Here is a 24,604-nt window from a genome sequence, read left to right as displayed (position 1 = left end):
TATTATGCAGAAATTTTGCAAAATGAAGGGGATTCCCCTTTATAAAAAAAAAACACAACCCCCACTTGTCTCAAAAAAACAGAAGAAAAAAAAAAAGTTTACCCTTTTACATCTTCAACATTTGCAGCTGAACGTGGAGGTCCATCGGACTGGGCATTGGGATGTAAGGCTACTGGCATTGGTACAGAGAGAGTCTGGTGACAGTGGAGAGTTTATAGTGAAAGAGGAATCATACAGAGAAGAGAGGAAAACGAGAAGGTAAAGGAGGAACAGCAGAGCTGTCTGACAAACACTGAGTGTCAAAACTCTTTAGAAAGCTCTTTATTTTCAATTTGGATAAGTGTTCGCCTAGTATGCTCAAACAGTAAAATTTGCTGTTAAACTTCCACTCCATCTCTCTCTCCTTCCCTTAAAGCATCTCACACAATCTAGTTTATCCCCACCCCCCCCCCACCCCCAACTCCATTTTGTTAATCCAGAGGTACCCGCCGCCACAAACTGCTGCAGAGGGAGATGAAAAATATCACTAAAGAAAAAAAAAATTAAGTACTTAGAAGTCCTTTAGTCCATGCGTTTCCTGTCGGGGAGGAAACTCCGAGTGCCATGATAAAACCAGGCCACTAAAGGGCACCATCACTTTAGCCGTTGAACAATGACAGCATTCAGCAGGTTGGCCTCCTTCAGTGTCTGGCTCTCATCTGTTAGCTCCTTGTTGGGGAAGGTAGTCATGAGAACAAACTCAGCAGCAGCCATGGCCGGGCGAGCGTTCACCACAAACTGACGCAAATCAGACACCCTGAGGAGAAAAGCTACAAGTGTGAGATATCTGGAACAACAAGAGTATGAATATTTATGTAAATAAAGGCCAGTGCGATTAACTCTTCACCTGTGGGTGTGGTTGAATTTCTGCACCAGTCGGCCTCCGTCAGCCAGTCTGATCTGGATGTTTGTGACGGGCTGCGAGTCATCCACACTAATGGAAGCGCTGGCCTGGGCCTCTCTGGCAGCCTGTTCCTGCTGACCCATCCTCGGGGCAGATACCAACTCCGGTGTTGCACTGAGAGAAGGATTGAAAGGGAGAAAGACAGTAGGAAAAATTCATCTTATGCCACACTGTGGTCAAAGGGTGGAATTGCATCTTAGCAAACACACAGTTAAGCTATGAACTCCCACATGATGTTACCCAGGATCAAGACATTAAACCATATCAGTTCATAATGTGTTACTATTATTAGGTTACAGTGATACAACAATGCAGCTTAATCAGACCTGTTATCATAAAACCATAAGCTAAGGCTGGGAGTACAGGACACAATCCTTAAAATCTTCACAGATTTCTAAAACTGAGCATCACAAACTTAACGTCAGTTCATCACAGAATTTCTTGTCCTTTTGCCATGTGGGCACTCACACCAGACGACAAAGCAAAAAGAGTGTAACAAACATAACGAGTTTCACCTATGAATAAGAACTCAAAATTCTAGATCTCATCAGAGATCACATGACACAAACAAAGATAAACTTGCTGGACCAGACCTGTTTGTGTTTTTATGTGTAGTGAAAGCATAAACTGTGGGTTAATATTGAGAAACCCTGATATCACAGTCAGAGCTGGAGAAATATTCTCTACAAACTAGCAGCTGATGTGAAATTGTAAAGAGTGCGCCTTGACATCCAGATCCATACATTATAAACATAAGAGCTCTTATTTGCCCGTTTTACACACAACCCCTCTGTCTCTGTGCTCCGCTGTTCAGGCAGTATGAATGCATGTCTCTTCTAATTTTTCTCCACTCTTCTAGCTCTCTGATTGGCTGTTTGAATCCTCCACTGAGTACATCTTTGACCTTCTCACACTACAGGACTCATGAATTTGAGCCGTAAATATCAAACGTTTCATAATATCGGAGGGCTAAAGATTCACTTGTTGCTCCTCTCATACTATCAGATCATCTGCGCCGTCAGTCGCTTCAGAATGTGAAAATATGTCGCAACTGACGCATCAGGGTTAAAATTGGGCAAAAAAAAAATCATGCAGTGTAGGCCAAGCTTAAGCAAACTGCTAGATGGCAGCAATAGTATTTTAGCCTTTTTTTATAAAATACATTACTCTGTATTTTTTTAGTTGCATTTTGTTTATTATTACTGCTTTTTGAAAAGGGCAGTTTTTTTTTTACATATTACTGTTATATGGAGTTTTTTCTGTTCAACATGGGCGAACACTAGAAACAGCTGATTAGCTAACTGACCTTTAGACTGAAAGCCAAAGTGAAATGAATAGAGACATACTCACCTGCCAAGTTTTTGTCCCTCTCCAGCAAAAGCCTTGAAAGCAGGCTTGGGTCGGCTGAAATCTTCATCTCTATGGTCCTCCATATCCAGATTCACCTGCCCTCCACGAGAACGCTGTCTCAGCTCCAGAGGAATCTCCCTGAAAGATGAAGAGAGTGACTAGTCAGCTGTAGCTGTGACTGGGAAAGGGGAATAGTAACAGCCAACAAAATCTGGCACCAGTTAACATTAGCACTGCTTAAAAATGCCATTCACTCCTAGGTCCATCTATGGAAAGCTTCACAAAAACCTGTTTTTAATTAATTGTTTGTGATATATCACAAAACGAACACATACACTGCTTCAGCCTACACTGATTTGACCCACTCATTCATGTTTATGTTGCTTTTTGAATGATGCAAAACACAGGGCAGCCAATCAGAACAGAGGTAATTTACATATCATGCTTAAAGGCACTTCTTGTTTATTTCTAAAGGATAGACAGTTTGAAAAATGGTCGTGCAAACAACTTTTGGTACATCCTGCACAATTTGTACACACTGTACAAAAACAAAAATAAACAAACAAGAAAAATGCAGAATACAGCCTCTTTAAAGGGCACATATACTACATTTTCTAATATACTAGCTTTCCCTGAGGTCCACTTATTACATTTGTGTGGTTTTATGTACTGAAAACATAATTCATTTTTACACAACCATTTTCCAAACTCTGTCCCTTAAAATTAAAGATATTTTTGTTACTGTGCATCCATATATGTAAATGTCTGTTCTGATTGGTTGCCCTTCACAGTGCCTTTTAACTTCACCATGCATGAGTGAAGCTAAACTGCTATAAGCTGAACAGGTGGAAATACAGTGCTGTAAAAAAAACAAACATTCATTATTGTTTATCCTTTTGACTAACAAAAAATTGAACTTTGATCTGAAGTACCAGGACATAAATATTTTTCTCAAATCTGTGTGTGCCACAACTGCTGGCACCCCTTTATTTAATACTTTGTTCTTCCTCCCTTTGCAAAGATAACAGGTGAATCCTCCCCTATAATGCTTAATAAGACTAGAGAACACATGCCAAAGGCTCTGAGACCATTCCTCCATATAGAACCACTCCAGATCCCTCAGATTACAAGGTCCACACTGTGGACTCTTGAGCTCTTCCCAGATTTTCTTTTAGGTCAGGAGACTAGCATAGCTAAACCTTAATTCTGTGGTCATTAAACCAATTTTGTGTTTTTAGGCATGCTTTGGATCACTTTCCTGCTGGAAGATCTAATCTATGGCCCACTTAAAGCTTCCTGGCTGAGCCAGTCAGGTTTTGATTTTATTTCTGCTGGTACTTAATGTAGTCTTTGATACTATGCATCTGAAAAAAACTTTTAGAAAAGAAACAGCCCCACAATATCACAGATCCACCACCATACTGCACAGTGCGGATGAGGTACTTTTCTGCATGAGCCTTATAGGGAACCTACCCCCTGCGAATAGACTCCAGGAAGAGGGCATTCCCAGGATCGTCGTAGTTTCTGAGGTCACCTTCATCAAGACTGAATCCAGTCTTCCACAGCTTCAGCACCACATGCACCTGTATAACGGAAATAGTCACTAAGTAAGACTGCATTCATTTAACTGTAATTTCCAAAACTGCAAGGTCATGAATTCGTTGACGCACATCTTGTGTACTACTGGAGGATCTCCTTTCTCCAGCTACATAGGCAGACTCTTCCTCTGGTGCTGCACCCAGTCGATAACCACCTCCTACAAACGGCTGCAGAGGACACAAAACAGTGAGAAACAAAACTGAAAAAAGAACCAAGACAATAAAGAGGGCTATAAGGTTTATTAATGTCAATCATAATTAGAGATGAAACGGTTACCGGTTTCACGGTAAACCGCGGTAAAATCAACGACGGTTAGTAGTACCGTTTGAACTTTAAAGTATCGTTAAAAAACTTGCTGTACAGAGTCAAACAAAGGCATAATCATCTCTCAGATGCAGCTCTGTGTGTGGGAAGGGGGAGGGGGGGGGAGGGAGAGGGAGAGGGAGAGGGAGAGGGAGAGAACATGGTGGAATGTAGTGACAGAGATTCGGAGATATTTCAGCCTTCTAAGAAGACCAAGTCTGATGTTTGGTCATGTTTTGGGTTTTATAAGGATGCTGAAGGAAAGTTAATTGAAGATGACCACCCTGTCTGCAGAACAGGCCTAAAGAAAATAGTGGCGAAAGGGGGCAACACATCAAACCTTACGAGTCATCTTCGCGACCACCACCCGCTACTTTTTAGAGAATGCAAGGTTAACTTTAACGTAGAAGTCTGTGGGGACTTCGAAAAAGAAGAAATGTCATGGTTTGTGTGGTTTAACTTGTGCTTATGGTTCGTTAATAATATAAAATGAAGCTTTTAGCGTTAAACAATCGGTGAATCAACTGTGAATCAAAACTTTTAACACATATTTCTGTGGAGCAGAGTCTCCAAAATGAGCTCTGAGTTAACAGTCACACAAGCTCCGGAACGAGACCCTGCAGAAGTTCAATCTGCACAGCTCCCCTTTCTCGTTACGCTTGCAGTGTTTACTGTCTGAGAAGTGAATAACGCCGTCTCAAATCACTCAATATCCCCTACATAGTGCGCTACTGTTCAAACAAACACGATCATCATTAACAAGCAGTTGAGTTATAAATATGGAATTTGTAGCCTATTGTTAATGTTGATTATAGATGACTTAGTCGAACATTTCATGCACTCTTTGGGTGAAGGATTTGCCATTTCATGATCCAGAAAGTGCACTACATAGGGAAGATAGTGTGCTTTGAGACGGGACCTCGCGCGAGTAAACGCTGTCTGCTGTGTGCAGCAGAGTTTCAGAGATTAAAGTTTCTGCCGCAGCTCAGATGCATGTTAATTTTAAGTTATGTTTTAGTTTTAAAATGCTTTTAGGAAAGCAGCTCCACAGGTGAAGACACACTGTGTGAGTCCTACACTGTCTGCAGCTCACAGCATGGTCACGCAATTCCTCTGTGATTTTGTTTTTCCTGGTGCACTGTGTTGATTAGGGGTTCAGCGCCACAACGGCACAATAATGCTGCAGTTGCAGTTAGAACAGAAATCCCCCGAGTGCAACACTTCTTAGAAGTAGTAATTTTCCATTAAGACCCACCTCAGAGTTGGTCCAGATTTAGTTCTCTATGCAGGGAAATCCCTAGTTATTGTACTTAATAATAATAATAATTAAAAAAAAAATAATAATAATAATAACAGTAATAATAATACATTTGCTATTCTTTTGTTTACAGAGTATTACAAATATTGTAAGTAATACTACAAATGTATTGACTACAAAATTGTATATTTTTTAATGTTTATGCAAACAAAAAGTGCATATTGCTGCCAATTCTATTTGTGTTAATATACAAATTGGTGAAACAAGTTTCAGTTTGTGTATCAGCATTTATTTATTTATTTATTTTACTTTTCAACACATTTGAACAATATCGCGATAATACCGATAATCATGATAATTTTGGTCATGATAATCGTGATATGAAATTTTAATATCGTTTCATCTCTAATCATAATATTCGCCTCTGGAATACTGACATCATAGACGGCTGCTACACAGAAAAGAGCACTGTAAGAATTTTTACTGTGTGAATAATAGTGGGCATACCAGTATAACAGTTAAGACTAAATTATTACCTCAGAAAGATTTTCAACCGGTATACTGTATGTATCAGTATACCAACTGAAATTCATCCTCAGGTATGAGTTCTTCCACACATAAGAGCACATAACACAGCGTGCATACAGTGCAAACCACACTAATGTAAGTTAGTCATGAATTTTTTTGGTCAAATGAAAATGTAGCAGAGCCTCTGCCAACTCCACTGTCTAGTAACCACTAACTGTGAGCATCTTGATCAATCAGTTTCCTGATCAACCTCAGTTTCTGTGGGAGTCTGGATCAACCAACACTTTCACACATCTCAACGAACGTGTATAACACCAGTATCAATACTGTATTGCAGTCAGAACTGAGCTATAGTTGCAATATGTTGTTTTGCCCCTTTTTATATAGCCCTAATAATAGGTAGGAATTTATTTGATATAGTCTTATCAAGTGTGTCATCAACATCAACTGTGTTATCAACAGGTGTTTAATTACAGTAGTTGGCAAGTAATACCTTAGCCCTGCTAGACTCTCCAAGCCCCCTGCCAGCTCTGTCGACTGGAACAGCCCCGTGCTCCTTAGCACCCTTAAACAAGTCCTCAACCACCTCATTCGTGCTCTTCTTCTTGGGAGGACCAACAATCTGCTGTCCACTGCGCTCTGAACCACCAGCAAAGAACCTGTGGGAAGACAACAAGGTCAATACCAATATTGGCAGAGTATGGAGTAGTGGCAGCCAGGATCTAATGATTTGATGCAGAGATTCCCAATAAAAGGTTCCCATAGGATGTCCCACAGTACAGTGTGCTGACGTGGGCTTTAAAAGAAGCGTACCTGCCACTGCCAACTTGGTCCGTCAGCAGTTTTAAGTAAATGCTAAACTGCAGAACTGTTCTGATGAATGTATTACATATTGTCTTGATTTCTGAAGTGATAATAAGTAAATACAGCCTCTGCAGCAAACATATATACATATAAAATATATATTTTTACTGCAAGTTACTTAGCAGTTACCATATATTTAAATTTAAAGAAAAAAACAATTGTGGCATGTGCAAATATTAGGACACCCTACTAAGTGAGTATCTTTTGGCAGATATCACTCATTCATTCGTGCAGAACACTTCTAGATCTGTGACATTCTTGGGCCATCTTGTCTGCACAGCATGTTTAATACCTAACCAGATTTTCAATGATGTTCAAGTGTCACTGCCACTACAGAAGTCTCACCTTACATTTCTTGAGGTAGTTCATGGTGGATTGAAGTATGTTTTGGATCACTGCCCTGTTGTAGAAGCCAGCCTCTTTTCAGCTTGTTTCTTGATTGTCTGTATCACATTTTTGTGATAATTTACTGACATCAATGTGTGGAATGTTTCCTGTGCCAATAGAATATCCCCATGCTTAACAGCTGGCAAGTTTTTTCTCCAAACAAAAATTTGGTGATTATGGGCAAAGAATTCAATTTTTACTTTATCAGTCCACGGCACTATTTTCCAAAATGGACCTGGCTATCTGAACAAAATATCTCTGGCTATTCAGACGTTGACTAGACGTAGAATGGTGCATTCGTGGTCTTGTGTCAGCTAAACCTTCCTACAGGTCCTTTACTGTCATATGGGGGTTTTGCTTTGCCTTTCTGGCCAGCATATGAGCAGTTCTATCAGAGTTTTCATGGTCTTCTAGATCTTGCCTTCCTTCCACAGTTCTCCTTAACTGCCAATTCTTATTGACATTTTAGACACTGAAAGTGGGCAGACAGTAGCACTTTGATATCCTTATATAGCTATACCTAGCTTTGCAGGCATCAATTACCTTGAGACTCCAGCTGACAATTCCCAATGACAATTCTTGCCCTGTCTGAAAAGTTCTAATAAGTCAGTTAAGGCCTTATTAGTTATTTATGTTCTGAGACTTTATAACTGAAAAGATGTCCAAACTTTGCCATATGCCAAAAATATTTATTTTGGTTCTATTTTTTAAATTAATCAAATGTAAATTAACTGTGCATTAATATTTGCAGAAAAATATATTTTATTTAAATAGGGTTTACTGCAGAGGCTGTGTTTACTTTTTTTTTCACTTCAAAAATTAACAATAGGTAACATGGCCAGGTTGCCAAAACTTTTGCTAGTACTAGTATAAGTACTAGCATATATGTACATGAGAAACATTGAAGACTGGCATTGATACAAAGCTGTCATATCAGTGCATCCACAGAAATAACACTCTATTTCCTCCTGTGGGGTAGTAATCACCTATTTCAGGCTAGATTTGTCATAGGATTGGATTCTTTTTCCCCCTTCAATGTCCAATAAAGCATTTTCTGCTGATATCAGCCCAAAACCTATACCTGGTGTCAGACTGATGCCATCTCCAGTTAAAACACCCAACTTTGCATTACTCAGTGTTAAAATACAATAAAAGAGAGTTTAAGAATGAGGGGAGAAAATGTCCTTCTTGAAGGTGAACTTTGTTTACCAGGTTAAAGCAACAGCTACTTTGAACCAACAACAGCATGAATACATATACTGACCTCTGCCCTTCGTCATCACTGTCGTCTTCATCTTCATGCATCAAGTCTCTGAAGGACGTCACTCTGTGTTCACTGGATGAGCAAAAAATAAAATCAGCCTATAAATCTTGCAGGGAAAGTTTTCATACCTTTATCCTTGCACTGGATAGCAGGAGATTAGACGCATCAGCTTTGATCCACACATATGATTACCTTGGCCCTGTCGATCGGGAGACTGATCCGCTTTCTGACTGAGGGAGAGTAACAATATCATCTTCTGCTCCATCCTCGAAGAAACTGGCAAGAGCAAGCTGGGAAGAAAAGCATAAGAGTGACACAGTGGCGCATATATACAACTAGATCACATGTATGGTGGTCAAATAAAATACAGCGCAGCTGCATCTAAGTACCTAACATGGCTAGCGCACAAAACAGGAGCATACCAGTGTTCCCAGGTGCCCTATGTACAACATTTTGGATGTAGAAAATAGAAGATCATGGTTTTGAAATATTGAGTAATGGATGAAGTGGAAAGGTGAATGATTTCTGGGCAAGTTCTGCTCCTGAATATTCACACTGATTCAATCCCTCACTGCTCTAATGTGTCACTTGTGCACAGCAACAGAATAGGGATTAAGCTGGCAACAGATATTCCCCCAGGTAGGTGAGGGCAACTTGACAGAGGTGTGTTAAAAACAGTACTGAAATGGACGGTAGATGTTGTCACTGAGATTCTGTTCAAAGATTTAGATGTTAACACGACTGCCAACTTTGATCATGTTTCGCAATGTTGTTAATACTGTGAAGTTCAAATAAAATTGCATAAAAAACCTAATTGTGGGATAGATTCTCATTCCTATACGCTGAAATGTACAACCAGATTGTGTTTTAATAAGGGAATCTATTTCGAAGCAGTGTCAGAAGTCAAATTTTAAATACAATTCACAGAAAATATAATATTAGAATATGTACATCTGCAGATATATCTGAAGTACACATGTTGAGGGGATACGATTGAAGCAACATGGAGCTAGGCCTTACGGAGCAGAGGGCCATGGGAACACAGGACAGTTTTCAAAATTATAAAGAGGGAAAACACAGGGCATGGGGAACATAGGGCTGTTTGTCAGAAACATCAATGAGCAGATAAAGAGCCCTGGGTACACAGAGACTACAACACAACAATCAGCAAACAAGTGACCCAACAACAATATCAGCATCTAGGGGTGAGCGATACGGCAAAAAAATGTTACCTAAATACTTCATTTTCACGATAAATAATATGCAACACAATGTTTTATTTTTTCAGACATTTCATAAGTTGGAACAGACAAAATATAACATGTAGCGCCATATATAATACTGATAACATGCCAACAACTACAATGATTTTTATTCAACGTTTTACAAGCTGCACTGTAATAAATCCAATTAAACAGGACTAATTATGCTCACCTTATAATGAAACATGCAGTTGGTGTTCTTTACGTACTGACAATATCCACGATATGCTCTGCAAAGCGTACTGTGACATAATTTATCACAATATCGAAAAAACATCAGTTTGCCAACCCCTATCAGCCTCACAGATAAACAGAAAGCAAAACTAACGCTACTATTTCCCAAAACATTGTGGTGAGCTGTTTTATACTTCAGCGTGAATTACATACGCTTATTAACAAAGTTGCCAGTGGTTGTTTACTGGGTAATAATTCGCGTCCAAAAACGAAAATGAATGAAAAGCTACCAACTGGAGAAAATCAGGTTAGCCAGCTAACCAACTAACCTCCAGCAGCTAACTGACATTAAGCAATGCCAAACTACTCTGGCTGCGTAGCTAAACAGGGCGCATATATTTGAACTGGGTCGTGATTTTCGTTCGTTGTCACGCCAAACGGGCTTATAATAACGAAAAAGAGGCCAAACTAAAGCCGCTTCCCAACAGAGTGACTTGCACATTTCGTTAGCCTGTGCTGGCTAGTCCTGCCCGGTCGCTGAGCCGCCGCGGAGCCCAGGGTGACAGTCTGCTCACCGGCCGCCCCGGCGCTCAGTCCTCCCCGCCACACACGGCACATTCACAACACATCCGTGTCCTCCTCACCTGCAGATCCCAGCCAGCCGACTCGAGGAAAAACCGGGCCCTCTCCTCGTCCACATCAGTGACCGCAACAAACTCCCTCACCGCTTCATCCCGCTGCGCCATTTTGATATGTTAGACTGAGAGGTCCGGTCTCTGAACGGAAACAGCAGCCCGAAAACTTCAGTTCCACTCAGCAGCAGAAATAATCCTGAGAGCGGATCAGAGCTGCAGCTGCAGAGCGCAGCACTTCACACAAAGTGCTGAGCGATACTGATAGCAATAAAGATCACGATATTTTTCAAACACGCTATATGGCCAAAAGTATTTGGACAGCCCTCCTAATGATTGAGTTCCTGTGTATCAGCCACACCCACTGCTAAAAGGTGTATAAATCAAGCGCATGGCCATGCAATCTCTATGGACAAACACTGGAAGTAGAATGAGTAATACTGAAGAGTGCAGTGACTTTAAACATGGCGCTATCATAGGATGCCGTCTTTGCCACAAGTCAGTTTGTGAAATTTCTGTCCTGCTAGATCTGCCCCAGATGACTGTAAGTGCTATTTTTGCGAAAAGGAAGTTTTTAAGAACAACAACAACTCAACCACAAAGACCTAAGACCAAAATGCACAATGCCAAGTGTCGGCTGGAGTGGTGTAAAGCATGCCACCACTGGACACTCAAGCAATGGCAACATGTTTTCTGGAGTGATGAATCATGCTTCACTATCTGGCAATCTGATGGATGAATCTGGGTTTGGCAGTTGCCAGGAGAATATGACCTACTGGAATGTGCAAACGGTAAAGTGTTGAGGAAAATGGATAAAGGTGTGGGGCTGATTTTTCAGGTTTTGGGTCCCTTAGTTCAGCAAAGGCTAATGTTAATGCTACAGCATATAAATACATTTTAGACAATACTTTGAACTTTGTGGCAACATTTTTGGGGAAGGCCTTTTCCTGTTTCAACATGACTGCGCCTCTGTGCACAAACTTAGGTCAATAAAGAGATGGTTTGGTGAGTTTGGTGTGGTGACACTATAGTGACCTCAACCCCACTGAACACCTTTGTGATGAATTGGAATGCTAATTGTGAGCCAGGCCTTCTCGTCCAACATCAGTGCCTGACCTGAAAAGTGCTCTTTTGACTGAATGGGCACAAATTCCCACCAACACACTCCAAAATGTTGTGGAAAGCCTTCTCAGAGGAGTGGAGGCTGTTATAGCTGCAAAAGGGGAGACAACTCGATATTAAGCCCCATGGTTTTGGAATAGGATGTGAAACAAGCTCATATGGGTGTGATGTATAGGTGTCCACATACTTTTGCCATACAGTGTATATCGCAGTATCATGGTGTCAGATGATATTTCAGCTGGCATTATTAAGTTGAATGGCCCCATGCTTAGTAGTGGTACTCTATGCTAAACCTTGCACAGTGTTAACAACAGACAGTAAACACATTTCCAGAAAGAAAACTTACTATTTATTTAGTTTTCATGTCTCATAAACTGTTCTTTCCAAGTAATCAGAAGCAGTCAGCAGTTCATATGCTTATGTGGTTTTCCATCAGATCCTAGATATCATGTGTAAAGCACACAAAATAGAATTAAAAAATACAATAAAAACTAAAACAAACCACATGGCAACAGGAACACTACACAGTATATCAGTATCAGAGTATATCAGTATAGATGATATATTGCACAACTTCACAATATAATAAAAGTTCATAATTTGGCTTTAATTTGGTCATTTTTATAAGGTACTTTTTGCATTTCACTTTTACATTTGATTGACAGCCTCTCAATCAAATACAACCCTAAAAGTGTTTCTTCTTATAATCCAATGAAAACTACTTTTGTTTTGATTGTTTTTAATAAAATTTGCATATGTAGTATTTAGATACATTATTATATATAGCTAAATTTCAATTCTTGAATAGATAATTCATTCATTTATGAATACCTTTATTAAAATATTATTATTATTATTATTGTTATTATTATTATTATTATTATTTATTTATTTTAATAGCGGTAATATTATATATTTAAATAAATGCATCTATAAGTGTGTTCACTTATCACATAATAACAACAAAACAACAACAATAATAACACCAAAAATGATTTATAAATGAAGTAAGAAAATTTTTTATCTTTTAAAATTTTTTAATCTTTTTTATTTTTTATTGTATTTTTTATGTGATTTCTTTTTTCTCTGCATGTAGATTTTGCAACCAAGCTAAGGAGATGTCAGTTAAGGAAGATGCTAAAACACCTTAATTTAGATAAACAAACGGCGTGACCTGCAGTACCTGCACGTAGCACCAGATGGCGACGTAAGTTCGAGAGATGTGCACTGTTATTTAAAATCTGGCAGATGTGTGTGGAGGACAATCCTGCGGGCAGACATCAGTTTATTCCAACCCGTACCACACTAGGCACGTCCAAAAAAGATGTTTCCTTTTCCTCTTCAGTGGTTACAACATGAAAACATGGGACATAATTAAATGTTCTCAGGCAGGCATATTTTGATGACAACAACGTTTTTGAATTGTAACTCATATTGACATTAAATTGTTGCTTGTATGGAGGTCAGTTTATAAAGCAGTGGTTTGATGTGAAATGGTACACTGTGGAGAAGCTCACTGACTTGGATTTCTTTACAGTGGTGGTCATAGGAACCAGAGGTCACGAATATAGTCAACATTTTATTTGCTATCCAAAATGACCAGTGAACCTACACATCTCTTCTCAGACTAATCCTGAACTCAAAACTATCATTAAACAGTGTCTCAGGCATCTGTTACACTTTCCTGTAATAACTTTCTGTGAAGGAGCTTTTGAGGAGGTGAACGTCTGGTTCCTATCATCACCACTGTGAACAGTTCTGACTCTAAGTTTCTCCATAACAGAGCATTTCACATTAAACCACTCTGAATGACTTTGTTTACATCCTAGCCATTTAATTATGCAGAAAACATGAAAAATCACTGGAATTTCCCCTTTAATATTGGGTACACCAGGCTCATGCGTGCATGCATACACACAAAAATACTGTAAAGAAGATTAATTTAAGAGTGCATTAAGGGTCATTTTTCCCTTTTCCTTAGTCAGAACTTTAACAATGAAACAATAGCCAGGGGGTGTCGTGATTCCCCCATAAACCCAAAACGCGAACACTCAGAACAGCCTGCTCGTAAAATACAAACTGTTACCGTTTTTATGACTCCAGACAGTTTTGACAGGGGAACGTCCTCCTTCTCACCTTTCATGACATGCATAACTCTCACTCTCTCTCTCTCTCTCTCTCTCTCTCTCTCTCTCTCTCTCTCTCTCTCTCTCTCCTCGCTCCCTCTCTTCCTCCATCTCTCTCTCCCTCTCTTTTTTCTCCCTCACTCTTTCTTAATCTCTCTCTCTTCCCCCTCTTTCTCGCTCTCTCTCCCGCTCTCTCTTTCTCCACCCGTGCTCTCTCACTCTTTCCACTTTCTCCCTTTCTCTATCACTTTCTTTCTATCTTTTTTCTCCTTCCCTCTTTCTCAATCTCTCTCTACTCCACCCCCTCTCTTCCCCCTCTCACTGTCTCTTTCACTTACTCTCCTTTTTCTATTTCTCTCCCCCTCTCTCTCTTCTTCCCTTCTCTCTTTCTCCATCTCACTTTCTCCCCCTCTATCTCTCTTTCTCCCATCCTCTCTCTTGCTCTCCCCAACCCTCCTCACTTTCTCTCTTTTTCTCCCTTTCTCTCTTCCTCCTCTCTCTGTCTCTCTCACTCTCCTTTTTCTATTTCTCTCCCCCTCTCTCTCTGTCTTTCTCTTCTTCCCTTCTCTCTTTCTCCATCTCACTTTCTCCCCCTCTATCTCTCTTTTTCTCCCATCCTCTCTCTTTCTCTCCCTAACCCCCCTCACTTTCTCTCTTTTTCTCCCTTTCTCTCTTCCTCCCCTCTTGACCCGACCATCCATCCCTTTGCTCTCTCTCTGTCTCTCTCGCTGTCGTTTTTCCATTTCTCTCCCCCTCTCCCTCTGTCTTTCTCTTTTCCCCTCTCTCTTTCTCTCTCTTTTTTCTCCCTCCCTCTTTCTCAGTCTCTCTCGCTTCCCCCTCTTTCTCTCTCTCTTTCTCCATCTCTCTCTCTTACTCCCTCTATCTCTCTTTTTCTCCATCCCTCTCTCTTTCTCCCCAACCCTCCTCACTTTCTCTCTTTTTCTCCTTTTCTCTCCCCTTCTCTCTTTCTCTTCTCCCATACACCTCTCTTTCTCCCTTTCTCTTCTCTGTCTCTCTACCCCACCCTCCCCCTTTGACTCTCTTTCTCTCTCCTTTTCTCCATCTTGCCTCTCTCTCTTTCTCTCCCTTTCTCTCCCCTTTCTCACTCTCTATCTCTGTCTCTACCCTTCTCTTTCTCTCTCTCTTTTTCTCCCTTTCTATCCTCTTCTCTCTTTCTCCTCTCCCCATCTACCCCATCCTCCCCTTTCTCTCTCTCTCTATTTCTCTCTCCTTTTCTCCATTCTCTCCCCTCTCTCTGTCTTTCTCTTCTCCCCTCCCTCTCCTTCTCTTTAATCATCTCTCTCTCTCTCTCTCTCTCTCTCTCTCTCTCTCTCTCTTTCTCTATCTCTCTCTCTCTATCTATCTCTGTTTCTCAGTCTCTCATACTCTCACTCCCTCCCCACATCCTCTATGACACAGAGACAGACAAAGAGAGAGTGAGAGAGATAAAGAGAGAGAGAGAGTGAGAGAGAGAGAGAGAGAGAGGAACCAGTCTTCACACCCTTGTCCTGGCTGCTGGAGCAGGGCCACAGAAACACAATGCAGAAGAGCAGAGGCCTGTGAAAACCTGCATGTAGGACAGGAAAAGCAGCCAGACAGAGGATCCTGCGCCCAAAACACGGAAGCCTCTCTGCCAGCCTGTCCAAATGAGGAAGTCAGGGAGGCTCACAGTACAGCTGAAATAACAAAACAAACGGGTTTGTCCACAGTTTTGCCCAAGTTAAAATACCCACTCTATTCATGCTGGGGTTTTGGAGCTGATTAATGATGTCTATGTCTGATCCAAGACACCACATGGTAATCGTAGCAGTAAAACTCAGCATCTAGTTAAGTATATTCTGTGGCTTGGGCAAGAAAAATAAAAAAATCAGAGCTCCTTACAAAATAGCTCAGTCTCATTCTGCTGTATATGTCTATTCCTGCAGGAGCCTACCACAGTTCAGAGGGAGCGAGATCTATGAGCACGTGCACATACATGGGCCTGTTCCAGCTGGATTAGTGTTACCAGAGGAGGTTTGGTAAGGCAAGCCTTAGAGCAGGGATGTCAAACTCAACCACTAAAGGGGTCATATTAAAAATCTCAAAAAAATCTGTGGGCCAGAGAAAATGTTTTATTTCATTTTTAATTATTGTTGTGCTATAACCCAAACTGGCCATTGTTTATTCAAAATATGCAAAAACATCAGCAGTAATATAGGCACATATAATAGACCTTGAAATATTAGATGAATACTTGAAAAAATCTAAATTTAAATGTCTCCAGGAGCTCAGCCTTTTAAACCTGCCTATTTGCTTTAACTAGACACCTGACATGCTTTCTTTGCTGCAAGTTCATTAAGACTTGGGCTCAGTTTCTGAGCTGCTGAGCTGACATTCAGTGTTAATACTGGCTGAACTACAGCTGAAATGCAGCCTGTCTGTTTAGTGATATGACTGGTGTTGAATTGTGTAGAATTCTGTAGAATTGAGGTGTAACTGCTGTCCCATAGACTGTTGTTGGGGTAGGAGAGTCAGACCACACATTACGCTGCAGGGCATTCTGGGGACTGTAGTGCAGCACATTGTAAAACAGACTAATATTAACAGAAAATTAAAATACTTCTGTGGGCCGGATAGGATTGTGACAGGGCCTGATCGGGCCGCAGGCCTTGTGTTTGACACATGGACCTTAGATTTGACTGGCCGATTTATACAAGATAACGCAGGTAATTCACCCAAATTATCCAGATTGTAATGTCGTAGCCTGAATGAACACAAATACAACATTCATTAACAATAACAACTCAGTGCACAGCCATATCCACTAGTGCATATTGTTGTTATGTTAGCCTGAGGTTGATTCAAACAGGAACTACTATTACTAAGGAAGCTCTGGGTTCAGCCAGTCACATAAAGTTATACACTCCACAATAATTACTTATCAGATTATTGCAGGTTTGGACTGAATTTAAGACGAATTCCACAGTTTTCTCTACATAAAAAGCATAACTCAGTGCTTAAGATGTAAACGAAGTCATTCAGAGTGGTTCAATGGGAAATGTGGCGTTCTAGAGTCAGCATTGTTCTCAGTAGTAGTGATAGGACCCAGATCCCCAAAGCATTTAATTTCAACAAGTGATTACCTGAAGTAGTTTTAATACATTGCCTGATTCCTTTACTTTGAGGATTTTTTTTTGTCTAAAACAGATATATTTTTAGATACATTCACAGTGGTGAGGTACATGCATTCCTGCTATTTTGCTATTACTAGCACTGCATGTCTCAGAAGACACTTATGGACAGTAAATAAAATGCCTATATTTGCATTGTAGACATCATAACCCCTGGCTCCTATCACCACCACTGCAAGAAATCCGAGTCAGTAAGTTTCTGTACAATAAACTATTTCACATCAAACCACTCTGAATGACTTTGCTTATGTCTCAATGATTGAATTATGCAGGACATCTGAAAAATCAGTACTCCAAAACTAATCCAGCTTTTTAGTTTCCATTTTACAAGGAAATTTCATGTTATAAGGATAAGCAAGACTTGATTAAGCAGGAAGACAGAGAGGAAGACAGAGGTGTGGAATAAGCGGTCCAGAGCTACAGGCTACACCTGTCTGTGTGATTTAAAGCCAGGCACTACTGACACAACCCACTCCATCACACTGCTGACACACACTCTCTCTCTCTCTTTCTCTCTCTCTCTCTCTCTCACACACACACACACACACACACACACACACACACACATACAGATCTCAAGGACAGGCAAACATTCACACAGAAGAATGGGGGTAAATGTGATTGCATGTTGGCGAGGCACGACAAGATAGACATTTTTCAGAGCCATAAAACGTCCCACCCGTTTGTGTACCTCTCGCTTTGCCAATCTCATTTAGATAGTGAGGCTGTGGTTCGCCCTGTCTAAACAGGAAGTCGTAAAACGTGCAGTGGTGGACAGATGGCGAACGGCACAGTGAGGAACAGAGAAACATGAAGAGGTCATTAGTGTGCATCTGTATCTACTGATAAGGTGTGATACACCTCCCCCTGTCACTGCTGGGGTGGGCTTTTATGGTACATGGCTCAGAAGGTCAAGGCACTTGAAAACATTTAGCACCACCTAAACAGCTCACCAGAGGAATATCAATGGTGCATTAGAGCCAACTCTCCAAGAGGAAAAACATCATCTGCCCTCTTCTTGTTTACTTGTCCTCTCTCTCTCTCTCTCTCTCTCTCTCTCTCTCTCTCTCTTTCTCTCTCTCTTTCTCTCTCTCTCTCTCTCTCTCTCTCTCTTACACACACACCCAGGCTGTATCCCGATTGTATATTAAAATCTAATTCTGTCTTATTCTGTAATGTCTTTAAGTACATACAGTTGTATGACTATCGTGTTGATGGACACAACTGTCCTGCAGTGCAAAGTGAAGTGAAAAGGGAGGAGCTTCTCACGGCTGAAAACACGGTAAATGCCAAAGTATGCACTCCTACAATGGCCTGTCCTAAAGTCCATACTTTCAGTGCCCTGCTAGAAAAAACAGCATATGTTGTGTTTTGGATGCTGGTATGCTGGTCAACCAGCATGACCATGCTGAGGTGACCAGCTAAAACAGTCAATTTTCGTCACCAATTTTCTAGGTAAATGTATTTCTAAAGGTGCTATTGACATGAAATTCTCACCAGATGTTGGAAACAACCCATCCAATCCACACATGCAAAGAAATCAAACCATAGATGTCCATAAATTAAGTTATATATATATATATATATATATATATATATATATAAGTAAATGTAAAGAGGTTTTATTCCAAGTGATTGTGGAGCATTTCTATTGGTCCCTTCATCATGGAAGGACAGCTGCTATGCTCAAAATAATGTAGAAACATACAAATGGACAAAAATGGAGATATATGTTTTTCACTGGACAGCAACAATATACTTTCTTGACTTTATATGTCAATATTAAAACACACTTGAGACACTTTGTAGTGTAGATAATAGTTATAATAATAATCACATAATAAAGAATGAAAGGTAGTGAAGTTAGCTGTTAGGCGAGCTGCTTCGCTAAGCGTACATTTGAGAAATGGGACACACTTGGACGTCTGTGAGAAGATTTTGTTTAAATTCAGAGATACTACAAGGTCCCACACCACGACCCAGAAGGATAAGCGGTTTAGATGATGTATGTACTGTATGTATGTATGTATAAGGTCCCAGAGGGACGTGATGTACATTGGCAAAGCAATATCATTTCATCACATCCTGTTAGCACAAAATGGAGAATGATGCTAATATTTTGCATACTAACCTGCCACAGTACAAACAGTTTTAGTGTTGAGTATACAGTTAATGTACAGAGGCACAGAACCAAGTTCACTTAGCCTGAATCTGAACCTTTGACCTCTGAGCCCATTTAAGCTCATGCATGTATGTTCTCAAATTATTGTAACTGATTTACGTTAGCAGGTATTACACATACAAACCCCTTCCTGACTACAGAGGATGATGTATCAGCTGTGATGTATTCTCACTCTTGGATGCTCCACCCTCAGAACTGCACAGTCTGATATATGTTGTATGGTAAGATGGCCAAAACTATTGAAATCTTGTCAGTTTTGCTCTGATTGGTTATCTGCACTGCTGTGTGTACACACTTCTGTGCACCATTTTCTACCAGTCAGGTGGGAAACCTTTGTTTATCAAGCTAAATGCTAGCTAGTCACTGGATTGAAACTCATATCATCCAGTCCCATTAGTAGTAATTAAACAAGATATCTTCACATGTTTGCTTATGGCAATACCATGTTCTATCTGTAATAGCCCCATTTTCACAAACAGCAGTTGTGGTTGGTTGTTTTTCACTGGTCCCATGTCAGTCTAACAACCCTTATCTGTCAAAGTGCTCAGTTCTTAACCACATTGAGCAACGAAACCCACCACACATTCTGGGGATCATTAGAAGTTTGGCTTGCAAGACTAGCTATGATGAGAGTAATGGATGGTCCCAGGACATGAACGTGAGGCCCAAGTCAGGAAATAGGATCTCCATAAAAACTCAACGTTCATAAGAGAACAAGCGCAAATATTATGTTAACAAGCACTGAATGAGCACCACAAATTAAGATAAGGCTTCAACCGTCGGCTCTTATCTTAATCGAGATCTGTGCACATCGTTGTTTATTCAGGAAGACTATGTTCCCCACGTATCTGCAGCTCTCCGGGGGGCTTAGCCGGACTAGCCTGAGGCTCTTGAGGTCCGTACGATGGGTAAATTGGACTTGGATCAACAGGAAGAGGCCTGCTTACCCTGGCTTTATCTCTCCTCTCCCGCCTCTCATCTTATCTCTGCCGCTGCTGTCTTCCTTTCCGCCACAATCGCAATGTTGACAATACAGTACTGCAGTTAGTGTTATCCCCACTCTCTGCATCCCATCCCAATGGGATTCCCTCTTTCTCTCTCTCACGTTTTCCTCTCATTTCTTTGCTAGGTTTTTGGATGTGCCTCCCCCAGCCCCCTCGCTCTGGCCTGTGTGGCCTTGTCATTTTTCACCCTGACACTTTAATCAGAGAGTTCAACCGAACGCCATCTCATCCCTCCCTCTATCCCCTCCGCTCTGTCTCAATCCTCCCTCTATAAATCAGCTTCCATCTCTCTGACTGTGGCTACTTTTCCTCCTGTAGGCCTATGTGTGGAGTTGAGGGGGTGTAGGTTCCTTCCAGGACACAACTCTGCAGAGATTTGCCTTTTCCCTCTTCTGTATTTCATATTTGAGGCCTTAATTAGTAGCTGATGAATTGAATTAGGTCCTGCAGAGCTGTGGCCCGGTACACTCTCAGAAAAAAAGATAGTAAACTGTCTCTGGGGCAGTTCCCCTTTTGTCACTGGGGTGGGACCCTCAAGGGTACATCTCAGTACCTTTAGTCAGGGAGCATAACTGTACCATAATCCATTGAAATTCTATTCTTAGATTGTATTGACTCCACACACCTCATCTCATCTCCAGGCTTTTTATTTTATTGTTTGTTTTAAAACATTAGATTATGAAAAGCTACAAATACATACTTTTAACCTATTTAAGGTTAACACAGGTCACAGCTGGACCTTAAAACCACTGTTGTACCTTTAAGGGTACATTTACATTGTTTGAACCTTGATGAACAAAAAATGTACCTGCACAGAACCTTCATTTCTAACAGTGTAGGAGCCCGGTTTGACATCCCTGGTGTAGAGAGATGTGTAGTGTATGACTTTTCCCAGCGTTGGTACTGTGCGAATAATGAAGCAACTAATTAACACTTAATTAACTTTTATCTTATCAAAAAAATAATAATGGTGATATGAGACAGTAAAAGAACATTTTTTCATAACATTAACATAAAATGATATAAAACCACAAAGAGAAATTGCGCACCATTACAAATTCTCTGTAAACTCTGTGCATAAGTGTTTTTACAGTTTTACTAGGGTTTTATTCTCTTGTACACTGTAAGAAATAAAGGTTCTATACAGGTACATTTTTGTTCATGAAGGTACAAACAATGTAAACGTTCCCTCAAAGGTACAACAGTGGTTTAAAGGTGCAATTGTGCACCTTAAATATGTTTTTACCAGGTCAAAAGTACAAATTTGTACCTTTTGACAATCTAATGTTTTAAAACAGAACAATAAAATAAAAAGCCTGGAGACGAGATGGGGTGTGTGGAGTCAGTACATTACAATATAATTTTCCCTGAATAAAGGTACTGAGATGTACTCTTGAGGGTACCACCCCAGCGACAAGAGGGGTACTGCCCCAGTGACAGTTTCATACCTATATTTCTGAGAGTGTACTGATGGAAACCCAGCCTTATTTGCATGGTTTTTGTTTGTTAGTTTGTTTTTTACAACATTTAAATGATTTGACAGCTGGAAGGAAAGCTGTCCACAAGCAAGCATATTAGTAATTGAGTAACCTAAAGATTGTTTTGACATCTAATCATGTAACCAGGCTCTTTAAAAAGCCAGAACAATAAAAACTGTATTTAACTGAACAATATCAAACATGCATTGCCTTTCCAAGACTCCAAAATAAAATGATCAAAAAGACTTATAAAGCAGGTAGATCACATATAAGTTAGTTTGCCTTTTAGGCTCTCTGACTTACTGAAAACAAGTAGGAGAGTTTGGTTATACATGAATCATCATACAAACTGCCAACTGATCATTTCAGATTTATCGAGAATGTAAATAAATAACGTCAAACGATCTTTGATACTTGATCTCATTCTTTCAAATGCTCCTCAAATGCTTTTTGGGTGATCAGAGAACTTTGGTTTCTAGTTTCTAGTGGACCCATAAAACATAGGCAAAGGAGTAAGAGCCCGCGGGGCAACAAGAGGGGATTGATCTCTCCCTCGACAGAGGGGGAGTCGTAAATCTGCAACCACGAGAGCAGAGCTAACAGCCACTCTGTCTACTTCTCGGTGAGCTTTACTCAGCAGGAGACCACCTGCCACCAACATCTCCCCTTTGTTCTTGAAGGACAAACTGGCCTTTCACTGTTGTTGTAGGAACTTTGATTAAACAAACCGGCTGAGAGTGGATGCTGCTTCTGCTCAGGTACTTCTGTTAATTACTGCAGGGGCACGAGAAGGGAAGGGCCGTTCGCTGAGCAAACACGCTCACAATAGCACCATACAGGATAGTAAAGGCAAGAGTCACTCGCTGGGGTATCAGTAAACACAATGAATATGCAAACAGATAACACTCTGGCCTTTCGGTGACAGTGACCGGTTACAGGTCCAGCCAGGGCATCTGTCTAAACAATTTGCTTGTAGGTCACTCGTTAATTAGGGCTGTCACTGGATTAAACTTGATTATGTGATTAAATTACATGGGAATTGCACTGATTTTTCGACATTTCTGCATCATTCGATGGCTAAAATGTAAATAAAAGTTTGATGTGAAATGCTCCATTTTAGAGAAACTGACCAAGTAAGAATTGTTCACAGCAGTTCTGTTAGGAGCAAGACGTCTGAAGAGTTTAATGAGTCTAATTCTCTCTCACAGAAAGTTATTACTTGCAAAGATTGCAAATATGCTGCTTGATGCCTGAGACCTTGTTTTACAAATGTTTTAAGAACAGATTTTGGCCTTAAACATATGTTTTCATACATTATTGGTGGAGAGTCACATGTAGGGCATTGTAAGGCGAAGTACTGCCCAAAAGGAAACCTATTTTTTCAGATTTAGCACTAATTTATCATCACATATACATATCACTGTTGTGGGAACAACCTCATCTCCAAAATTGTAACTTTACAGGAGAAGTTACAAACATAATTTACTTTTAATGTAAGTCAATGGAACCAGACGTTTTTCCAAGTAGTTTTGGGTTGTTTCTTTTGGACCATTCATCATGAAATTTACACACAATGTAAAGAGCAACAGGCATTTTCAAATTAAAAACTGAAAAATTACAAAAATGGAGATACACGGTTTTGTTCCGACAGCAGTGATATATTAAATTACATGTAAGTGCTCAGAAGATGTGCAGGTTTACTGGTGGTTCTGGATAGTAATACAATGATTATATTTGACTGTATATGGCTATATAGTGGTTCCTATTACCAGCATTATAAAGAAGTCTCAGATGGTCCCATTTCACATCAAAACACTCTGAATGACTTTGTTTGCATATCAACCACTGAATTATGTGGAAATCTTTTATTCTCCTATTCCATCTCTTACAGACTCTGATAAACACACCCATATACATGCATTTTTCAATTATATTTTTATATCATTTCTGTTGAAAAACTTCCATGTTTATCTTTCAAAGGCTACACATGGTTGGTTATTGTTCAGTCACGTCTATTTTTATTGTTTGCACGTTTTAAAAAACCCATCAAAATAATTTGTAGATTATTCGATTATATAAACGGTAGTCATTAGCGGTCCTATTGTTAGTGACTCATTTTCATTCATTTAATCTAATTAGATAGCATCTGGCAGCCTTTCTGCATTTACCAGCACAATAGAGCTAATAAAAGTAAGTGAGTACTAAACAAACCAATCAAAATGGCTAGAAAACCATAGAAACAAACCACTGAGCTTTACGTCTTAATTTAAGGCCTGTTGCCACAGAGTCACTAGGCCTCCTCCCTTGTCCTATATATCTCCATATTACTGGTGATTCTGCGTGACATTCCGCTCGCAGGCTCCCGGGCAATCGCTTCTCTGCCTTTTAAATGCTCTTTAATGTCAGAGGAGCGGTGGGGTCTCCGTGGCAACCACGGTGGACCTCATCTGGTCGGCGTATGGCCTAGGCCTACAAACAAATGCCGTAGATCTCAGCTGACAGTGGCCTCTTTCGTGGCTATAATGCTTGCACGTAAGCGTGTGTGTGTGCATGTTAAATGAAGTGTGTGAGTGGGGTGAGGGGAACCTAAAGGAGCTGGCAGGGTTAATCTCTGCTTAGTATGGACGATATGGGTTTAATTGAAGTGTCCTGATCAAACAAAGAACATTAAATGAGAGCTCATTTCGCATTCAAACCGAGGTTTTTACAAAGCCTGACTGGATCCAACAGGACATGAAGTGTTCGTTATCCCTTCCCCCATTCAGTTTTGGGCAGAGGCATAGAGGTTCAATTATTATATGATGTTTCAGTTTTAATATCATCGAAATGCTAGTTTATGAGGCTGTCCACATACATTTGGCCATGTAATGTAGCTCTCTCTCTCTCTGCCTCTATACATATATACACTGCTCAGGCATAATATAATGACCACCTCCTTGTTTCTACACTCATTGTCCA

General features: G+C 40.3%; 1 protein-coding gene across 1 annotated transcript; it reads right to left on the bottom strand.

Annotated features, from left to right (window-relative positions):
* Positions 1-293: 293 nt before the first annotated feature.
* On the bottom strand, positions 294-10,716 carry nsfl1c (NSFL1 (p97) cofactor (p47)). Its single transcript, XM_036591848.1, has 9 exons — positions 10,577-10,716; positions 8,689-8,786; positions 8,497-8,568; positions 6,475-6,640; positions 3,964-4,059; positions 3,767-3,876; positions 2,294-2,431; positions 887-1,057; positions 294-796 (listed from the first exon to the last, which is right to left on the bottom strand). The coding sequence occupies exons 1-9, from the start codon at positions 10,676-10,678 to the stop codon at positions 634-636; spliced, it is 1,116 nt and encodes a 371-aa protein (XP_036447741.1). The 5' UTR covers positions 10,679-10,716; the 3' UTR covers positions 294-633.
* Positions 10,717-24,604: the final 13,888 nt, after the last annotated feature.

The sequence above is a fragment of the Colossoma macropomum genome, unplaced genomic scaffold (genome assembly GCF_904425465.1).
Source record: "Colossoma macropomum unplaced genomic scaffold, Colossoma_macropomum, whole genome shotgun sequence".
Taxonomy (NCBI): Eukaryota; Metazoa; Chordata; class Actinopteri; order Characiformes; family Serrasalmidae; genus Colossoma; species Colossoma macropomum.
This window is presented reverse-complemented; position numbering and strand designations above follow the sequence as displayed.

Bases quoted from the DNA above. Each gene is read 5' to 3' on its own strand.
- nsfl1c (XM_036591848.1), bottom strand. From the start codon at position 10,678: ATGGCGCAGCGGGATGAAGCGGTGAGGGAGTTTGTTGCGGTCACTGAT. The intron at 3,877-3,963 runs GTGCGTCAACGA...TCCGTTATACAG, and splicing joins CCTCCAGTAGTACACAAGAT to GTGCATGTGGTGCTGAAGCT. The intron at 2,432-3,766 runs GTAGGTTCCCTA...TTCATCTTTCAG, and splicing joins CTGGAGTCTATTCGCAGGGG to GGAGATTCCTCTGGAGCTGA.